General features: G+C 43.7%; 1 protein-coding gene across 1 annotated transcript; it reads left to right on the top strand.

The window, feature by feature from the left end:
- Window positions 1-1,235: 1,235 nt before the first annotated feature.
- LOC127215782 (keratin, type I cytoskeletal 26) lies at window positions 1,236-8,772 on the top strand. The gene is made up of 8 exons (XM_051176281.1): window positions 1,236-1,777; window positions 2,627-2,709; window positions 3,584-3,740; window positions 3,851-4,012; window positions 4,098-4,223; window positions 5,242-5,459; window positions 7,485-7,528; window positions 8,406-8,772. Exons 1-8 carry the CDS (start codon window positions 1,340-1,342, stop codon window positions 8,555-8,557), a joined length of 1,380 nt encoding a protein of 459 aa, XP_051032238.1. The 5' UTR covers window positions 1,236-1,339; the 3' UTR covers window positions 8,558-8,772.
- Window positions 8,773-8,966: the final 194 nt, after the last annotated feature.

The following is an 8,966-nucleotide window of genomic DNA, read 5'->3' as shown; positions in this document are numbered from 1 at the left end:
ATCAACGTGAAGCTCATGTCTCAAAGTCACACGCTTTATGTACACAGATGAAAACTAGAGAATCATGATGGCGTGGGGTGGGGTGGTGCATGCCTGTAACCTCAGCTTTGGGGAGGCAGAGGCATCAGGAGGATCAGACATGTTCAAGGTAAACTCCAGGCCAACCAAGGGTATATAGCGAGACTCTGTCTCAAAAAGGATTTTTTTTTAAAGGATAAAGGCAGACAATTTGGAGTCTTGGTAGTTCTGCTCCTAGATCAAATCAAAAGCTCTCATCGGGCTCAGTGACATGCATCTGCAATGCCAGCACTCAGATGGCTGAGAGAGAAGAATTGGAGTTCAAAGTCAGCCTTGGCTCAGTGAGACACATCCTAAAAGTTACTACAGAGCTTGTTACTCCTTTTCAACTTACTGCAAACAAGTACAAGGGGCTGCAGCCGAGAGAGCTCAGTAATTAGTGTTTGCCATACAAGTACGTGGACATGAGCTTAGTTCCCAGTAGTTGTGTGAAAAAGCCAGGGCCTTGGGCTTCTGCTTGCCATCCCAGCACTGAGGAGTCAAAGATATGCAGATCTTGGGGGGCTCCCTGGCTAGCAAGCTTGGCCTGCTTCACAGGTTCCAAACCAGTGAGACCCCCATCTCAAAAAACAAGCGAGGTGGCTGACGGGCAACACCTGAAGTTTCCCTCTTGCCTCCATACCTGTGTGCACCTATAGGCACACACATGTGGGTCAGCACATGCAAAAACATGAATGAGCAGCAAACGCCATGAATATGCATATACATGCACAAGTCAAAATAGACTAATTTAAGAATTCTTACTGGCAAGAGGTCACTAAATATGGAGAACTTCATTAAGAAAGGAAAACACTCAGTAACGGTGGGACAATTGAGACATTCTAGTGCATTTCTACACCACGGGAGCTAATATTTCTAATGTGAATTCATTGTTACATTGCGGAGGGGGAGGTCTCTGCTCTTTTCCGGGGGTCAAAAGGCTGTAAACTCTCATCTTGGTAACACAAATGATGGTGTCCGCTCTGTGATTTATGGGGCTATGATTTAGTGTTACTAAGACTTCAAGGCTGTGAATTAGGATCACTGTCCCTGGCACCTTTTTCATTCATAAAAAATACCCTTGGGGCACTTTGCCACCTACTGGACACTATTAAAAATCACCCAATTATGAAAAGCAGCAATTAGGATACAACTAATGTTTTATTTCAGATCGGCATAGTTGAGATGAAGTCCTATAAAAGCCAGTGGGGTTGTCACCCGTAGAAGATAGACTGGCTTTGCGCCTCTCTGGGGAAGAAAGTCGCTGGGTTGTGCTGTCGCTATGTCTTTTCGATTTTCTGGGGGATCCCGGGTCTGTTCCCGAGCTGGGTCTGTCAGGCTGTCCAGGGCAGGGGCAGGCTTTGTGGCTGGGAATGTGTGTGTGGGGCCCGGAGCAGAAAGCAGCTTTTCTTGCACCCTTGGAGGCATCTCTTCTGGAGGAGGCTTTGGCAGTGGCAATGAGATGTCAGGAAGGGCTAACAACACTGGTTTCCTTAACAATGAGCCTGGACTCCTCTCTGGGAATGAGAAGGTGACCATGCAGAACCTCAATGACCGTCTGGCATTGTACCTGAACCACGTGAGTGCCCTGGAGGAGGCCAACACTGACCTGGAGAAGAAGATCGAGGGCTGGTATGAGAAATATGGTCCTGGCAGTGACCGTGGACTCAACTATGACTACAGCAAGTATTTCTCAGTCATCGAGGATCTGAAAAGACAGGTAAGAAATGCAGAGTCCCATGCTGTGGTTACAGGCATGGGGCGGCCATAACTGAAAGCAAAGGAAGCCTAGGAAGTAGTTGGCAGTGGAGTGTGGTGGCACACACCAGTCATCGTAGCTACTGAAGAGGTGTGACAGAGGATCGCAAGGCTGAGGCTGGCCTGGAAACTTAGAGACCCTAACTCAATTAAAAAAAAAAAAAAAAAGCTAGGTATAATAGTAGACCTTTTGCCCAGCATGACTGTGATTCTCAGTTCAACCTCCAGTGCCATAAATGAGCTTAATTCATTCATTCATTTCAAATGTACTCACCAAGTACATAGGGTATGGAATTTGCTCACTCATTGTTCCTGGAGTTAAAGGGGTGCCTAATAATTTAAACAAATGTAGAATCAAATAGTGAAAGAGAAATAGCTTCAAAAATCACTATAATTGAACCAGACCTGTAATCCCAGCCAAACCAGAGGATCACAAGTTTGAAGCTAGCCTGGGTAATTTAATGAAACCCTTCTCAAAACAAAAACTGAGAGTTAGGGACATAGTTCAGTAACAGAGTGTTTGCCCAGCATGTAGAACCACAAAGACGTTGCACTAACTTTTTTTTATTTTGATATTTATTTCATACTTTTTGATGAACAACAATGAAATTCTCTGTGGGGCGCTTTATTGTCTGAATTTTACCCATGATTGTTTTGTTGTTGCTGTTATCTAATATGCTAGGCAAGATCTCTACTACTGAGTTATACCCCAAAACCAAAGTTCTCTGAATATCCAAATCAAGATACCAATATAAACATTTGCAGTGGAGTCACACTGATTCTGGAATGTACTTTGATCTGTCCCCTTCAGATTGTTTCTATGACCACTTTCAATGCCAACCTTATTCTCCAGAATGACAATGCTAGACTCACGGCGGATGACTTCAAGATGAAGTAAGTAGGTGAAAGTGAAGTGATTGTTATTAATAATGGCTAAAAGACTACAGCTGTAGTAAAGAGTGTATCTCTCACTTTTAAAAGCTATATTTTGTGTGTTTTATTTTATGTATATGGGTGCTTTGCATTTATGTCTGTGTATGACTTGTGTGCCTGGTAACTTTGGAGGCCAGAAAAGAGCATCAAATCTACTGAAACCAGAGTTACAGACAGTTGTTAGCCGCCATGTGGGTGCTGGGAAATCAGATGCAGGTCGGTCCTCTGGACAATGCTCTTAACCACTGAGCCATCTCTCCAGTCCCCCAAACAAACTATTTTAATGAAACCGCTCTATATTGACAAAGAAGTGGAATTTAATACATCCTTATAAAAAGATCTATCACAAATTTTTCAAAATCTGACACTATTTTATTATGATATGTTATTAGATGGCCAAGATCAACTGTAAGGAAATAACACCTCTAAAATAATGTATTTATAGGGGCTGGGATGTCAAAATTTTGCCACAAAATCATGAGGGTACCTAAATTCAGACCTAAAAAAAAAGAAAACAGCATATGTGTAAATCCTAATGTTGGTGCCATGGAGACAGTAGGGGCTTGCTGGCCAGTCAGTCTGGGCAAATTGGTGAACTCCAAAAAACAGAAGGTGTCGAGTTGGTAAGAAAGACCCCAATATTGACAATGCATGCACATGTACAAACATACTTACAAACTAATAGGTATCTCAAGCTATCTTAATAGTTTGCCATGCAAGAAGCCTCAGAAATACCAAGCAAAATCAGAACACCCCACTCCTCAGTAAATAATGTGTCTTTACAGGTTGTGTCCACTGGTAATCTGAATTCTAAAACACCTTTGCACCCTTTAAGGTATGAAAACGAGCTCGCTCTGCACCAGAGTGTTGACGCTGACACCAACGGTCTTCGCAGAGTGTTGGATGAACTGACGCTTTCTACAACCGACTTGGAAATACAGCATGAGGCTCTGAGCGAGGAGCTGATGTACCTCCAAAAGAACCACGAGGAGGTAAGGGCGCCTGCAGAACAACCTCGCACAACATTTCCTTCTTCAAGTCCATACCAGGGTGTGGATGTCAATCAAAATGCTCCCGAGTGTTAAGGATTACCCCTTTCCAGGAAATGGAAGTCCTGCAAAACGCATCAGGGGGGAACATCAATGTGGAGATGAACGCAGCCCCCGGCGTGGATCTAACCGCCATGTTGAACAACATGAGGGCTGAATATGAAGATCTGGCTGAGCAGAACCGAAAAGATGCAGAGGCCTGCTTTAAAGAGAAGGTACATCTGCAGCAGGTGACACGGGAGGGGCTGGTTCAGTAAACAGTCAAGCGCATTACTAACCCTTGTGACAAATCCTCTTCAGAGTGCGACACTACAGCAACAGATTTCCGATGATGCAGGAGCAGCCACGGCGGCCAGAAATGAGCTCACGGAACTGAAACGCAACCTGCAGACTCTGGAAATAGAACTTCAATCCATCTCAGCCATGGTATGTAAGAACGGAGCTGGAGGCGTGCATCTGCCCACTTTCCGCTACTGCAGAAAAACACCCCCAAGCAGGACAGTTTGCAAGGAAAGAGGGTTTATTTACTCACGGTTTTGGAAGCTGCAAACCCAAGCAGCACGGCCCTCTCAAGCAGCGACATCACATCATGGCGAGTGGCATCATCGCGACAGAAGTTTGAGCAACATGAGGCACGAAGCTAGAGCACAGGGAGGGACCACAATCAACTGTTTTAAAACAACTCTCTCTGAAGAACTGTGTCTGACTAGAACTAAATCACCTTACTCTCAGAGCAGTGTCCTTGGTGACTTAACCCCACCCCACCCCATCCCTACCTCCTAAAGATCCCCGCATACCTTAATATCACCATACTGGGACCAAGCTTCTGGTAGATAAATAAATCCTTGAGGGGACATACTCAAACTACATCCCCAAACCTAACATTATATGGGCACAGGTAAGTAAACACATATATACGATGGATATTTTTTAATACTTTATTTTATCTCTATGAGAGTTTTGCCAGCATGAGTGAATGCATAGCTTGTATGTGTGGAGCCTGTGGGGTCAGAAGAGGATGTCAGGTCCCCTAGAGCTGGAGTTACAGATGGTGAGAGCCGTCATGGAGGTGCTGGGAACCCAAGTCCTTTGAGAAAACAAGTGTCCTCAGCTGGTGAGCATCTCTCCAGCCCCTATAATATGAATTTTTATAACACTAAATGTAGTATATCTAATTAAATGAGCAAATATGCTACCTTAAGTAATGTGAGTTCCATAACTAAATGACTACCATATATTAAGTAACAGGAATCCCATCCATAAATATTACTACTGCACACCACTGCCAAAGGTCAACAATTCTTTTTCTGTATGAATCCTGCCAGTTTTGATTTCCAGTTGAAAATATGATATGTACACCTCGTACAAACACTTCCTTCTACCTTAGGAATGCTTCGGTGTGGACACGTCACCCTCTCTGCTCACTCCTCTGCCTTTCTTTCAGAAACAATCCTACGAAAGTTCACTGGCTGAGACGGAAGGGAATTACTACTCCCAACTCCAGCAAATCCAGGAGCAGATCAGGGTGCGGGAGGAGCAGCTGCAGCAAATCCGAACAGAGACGGAAGGCCAGAAGGTGGAGCACGAGCAGCTGCTGGGCATCAAAACATGTCTAGAGAAGGAAATCGACATGTACTGCAACTTACTAGATGGAGAGGAACGGTAAGAGCTAACGTGAAACAACTGTCGAATGGCTGGGTTCTTACATGTTCGTTATACATGTGCTACATACTACATAAGTGCTTAATATACATAGCATATATTACATATTTAGTACATGTTCTGCTTGTTTTGTAATTGTAGCATATTACATCTTAGAACTTCTTAAAATAATATGTGTATATATATATATATACACACACACATATATATGTGTATTTCCAATTATGTACATTATTGCATCCAATGAAATGAAAACAGAAGACAGAAATTTGAAATCAAAACTTACCAGGTTCTTTTGGATTGAGTGCTGTGGTTGTTGATGATGACGATGATTTTTTTGAGACAGGATCTCATTACCCTGAACTCCGTGTTCTTCCTGCCTCAGCCTCCTGAGTACTAGGATTATAGGCATGGGCCACACACATAGCCTAGAAATCAAATATCTTACTATGGAAAATATTTGCATGCATAAGTATATGAAGGGTAATTAAAAACAAAATCTTGATCATTCTACTACTCTAGTGCAAGAAAAAAATTGCTCTCATACGTCTATATTTAAATACATTTTTTATAACTTAACCTGTTTTATTACTTCCCTGGTTACCACACACACTCTCTGAATGATGATTAAGATTTCACTGCATTACTGTATAGTGGTGAGCACAGACACCCCCTGAGAAGATGTCATTAGAGTTTGTTAGCCAAGACCCCAAACGCCCCAGAATTGTAGTCCTGGGTGTGACATTCATCCTGAGAGAAGTTGAACACATGGATAAACCTCTTTGAACCACGGTTATCTTTTTGGTAATGTTGTGAATACAGCAAAACGTCTGTTCTCAGCTAAGGCACCTCACTGTGAAGGTGAAGTGCCTTGACAGAGGCTGACTCTCAAAATCTACTAGGTCATCAGTGGCTGCTACCAAACACTGGCCCATTTCACACTGAATAAGCTACCTTCTTCTTCAGTCTCTGAGGCCAGGCAGAGCCCGCCTCAGACTATTCTTTCTTTGTTTGTTGTTGTTTTGTTTCGTTTTGTTCTTTGTTGATTTTTGTTTTCAATATGTGGCAACCTCAATTTCTCCATCCTCCACTCCTCCCAGTACCCCAATACCTCCCCTCTCTCAAAGATCCACTCCTCCTCCTCCATTTCCTTGCAGAAAAGAACAGGCCTCTCAGAGATCCACCAAACACAGCATAACAGGATATAATAAGACCAGGCACAAACCCTCCCATCTAAGTTTGAGGCCAGCCTGGTCTACAGAGTGAGTCACAGGACAGGCAGGGCTACACAAAAAAAAAACAAAAAAACAAAAAAAAAAAAAAAAAACCCTGTCTTACATAACTTTTTACATCCATGTGTTGCCTTTCTAACATTACAAACTACTGTGTTTCTTAGATCTCTATTTTCTTTTTTAGTTTTTCAAGACAGGGTTTCTCTGTGTGACAGATCCCTGGCTGTCCTGAAACTAATTCTGTAGACTAGGCTGGACTCAAACTCACAGAGCTCTGGCTGCCCCTGCCTCTGCCTCTGCCTCTGGAGTGCTGGGATTAAAGGCACGTGCCACCATGCCTGGCTAGGTCTCTATCTTCTACAACACCTAGTCCAGCTCCTTCTATAAGCAGGCACTGAGCTGTTGAGGGGAAAGTCAGGAGAGGAGCTTGTGATGCCCATGTTTCTAGATGGAAGAGATGATGTCTGGCCATAAATAGCCATTTAACTTCTTTTAATTATGCTGCAGTCACAAAAAAAACTTATTAAATAGAACAATTTTAAACTTACTGAAACTAGAACTCCAAAATTATTATTTCTGGTGCTGGAGAGATGTCTCAGCAATTAAAAGTGAATTTAATTCCCAGCACTCATGTCAGACACTTCCTCTGGCCTCCACAGGCACCTGCATATATGTGGACATACACATGCACATGAATGTAACCAAAAGTAACTTATTAAAAACTATCAAATTCACAGCCATTTATGAGCTCTAGTTGAAAAAAATATATAATGCTCTACTCTTCTCTTCACAGAAGAAATGAGTCCACGAGTTACAAGCCTGCGAATGAAGCCAGTGGTATGGAGGGAATTTTAGCATAATTTTGTCTGAGTATGGGGGGGGGCTCCTCTGTGTGTGTGTGTGTGTGTGTGTTTGTGTGTGTGTTTGTGAGGGGACCTGCTGTGGGGGGGGGCTGCTGTGTGTGTTTTGTGTGGGCCTACTATGTGTGTGGGGGGGGCCCTGGTGTGTGTGTGTGTGTGTGTGTTGTGTGTGTGTGTGTGTGTGTTGTGTGTGTGTGTGTGTGTGTGTGTGTGTGATTTAATTAGGCTCTGTCTCAAAATAAAGATAAAATGAGAGCTGGACAGGCATCCAGGAAACCAGCCTTGGCCAGGTTCAACCTCCAGTTCTAATGGGAAAAGGGAGAGAGTAGGGGGAGGAAGGGAGGGAGGGAGGGAGGAAGGGAGGGAGGGAAAGAGGAGAGAGGGTTGATTGTTCCAGACCTGATGTTTTGGTTGGTTGGTTGCTTGCTTGCTTGCTTGGTTTGGGTTTGGGTTTTTTTGAGACAGGGTTTCTCTGTCTAGCTTTGGAGTCTGTCATGAAACTCACTTTGTAGGCCAGGCTGGCCTCAAACTCACAGAGATCCCCTTGCCTCTGCCTCCGGAGTGTTGGGATTAAAGGAGTGTGCCACCACTGCCCCACTTAGACAGACCTGATGTTTTAATGGTTTTAACACATACTTTATTTGTGCTTTCAAGTACCCTTTTGCAGAGAGGGGAAGAGAAGGGGATAGAATTCAATCAATCCTGGGTCTTGTTAAGCACTAACTTTAAACATAGCATTATATCCCAATTGTCTTCAAACTTGCAAAAACCAGTTTTTAAAAACAGACCTGCCAGGACTAAGTACCTTTCCCCTGTTAAGACTGACCACTGACATTTCCCTGTCTTCGCTGTAGACTCAACAGAAGAGTCGTTTATGAGAACGGTGGCTGAAGAGCTAGATCATCTTGGCAGCCTCCTTTCCCTGCGAGTGCACTCTGTAGAAGAAAAGTCTTCTAAAATCAGCAACATCACCATGGAGCAGCGGGTGCCCTCCAAAGCCCCGTGATGATAGGAAGATGATCCACAACACAAAAAGCTGCCTCTGCAAAATTCCATTGGCCGAGTAACCCAAGAAAATTATCCATGTCTGTTCTTAAACTCAAAAGGACTAGACTCAGGTTTCCTTTTCTTCATCTTCTCACACTGTCATTGGCAACACAGGTGGAGGTGCCGGGACCCTTCCATGACAGAGAAAAGAAATCCATGGAGAGCTGATATGAAGCAGAGTTGGGGACTTACAAAAAGGCATTTGATGAGCTGCATGTACCCAAGCATCAACCAGGAGTCTTTTGCTTTTTGTTGTTTAGATTTTTTTGGCTAAGGGTTTCTCTGTGTAACAGCTCTAACTGTGCTAGAACTTTGTAGACCAGGCCGGCCTTGAACTCACAGAGAACTGCCTGCCTCTGCCTCTGCCT

Source organism: Phodopus roborovskii, unplaced genomic scaffold, assembly GCF_943737965.1.
Source record: "Phodopus roborovskii unplaced genomic scaffold, PHOROB, whole genome shotgun sequence".
Taxonomy (NCBI): domain Eukaryota; kingdom Metazoa; phylum Chordata; class Mammalia; order Rodentia; family Cricetidae; genus Phodopus; species Phodopus roborovskii.
The sequence above is the reverse complement of the archived record's forward strand: the minus strand, read 5'-3'. Positions and strand labels throughout refer to the sequence as shown.

Excerpts from the sequence above, each read along its gene's own strand:
- LOC127215782 (XM_051176281.1), top strand. The coding sequence starts at position 1,340 with ATGTCTTTTCGATTTTCTGGGGGATCCCGGGTCTGTTCCCGAGCTGGG. Across the intron at positions 4,224-5,241 it reads TTCAATCCATCTCAGCCATG|AAACAATCCTACGAAAGTTC; the intron begins GTATGTAAGAAC and ends CCTTTCTTTCAG. Across the intron at positions 5,460-7,484 it reads TTACTAGATGGAGAGGAACG|AAGAAATGAGTCCACGAGTT; the intron begins GTAAGAGCTAAC and ends TTCTCTTCACAG.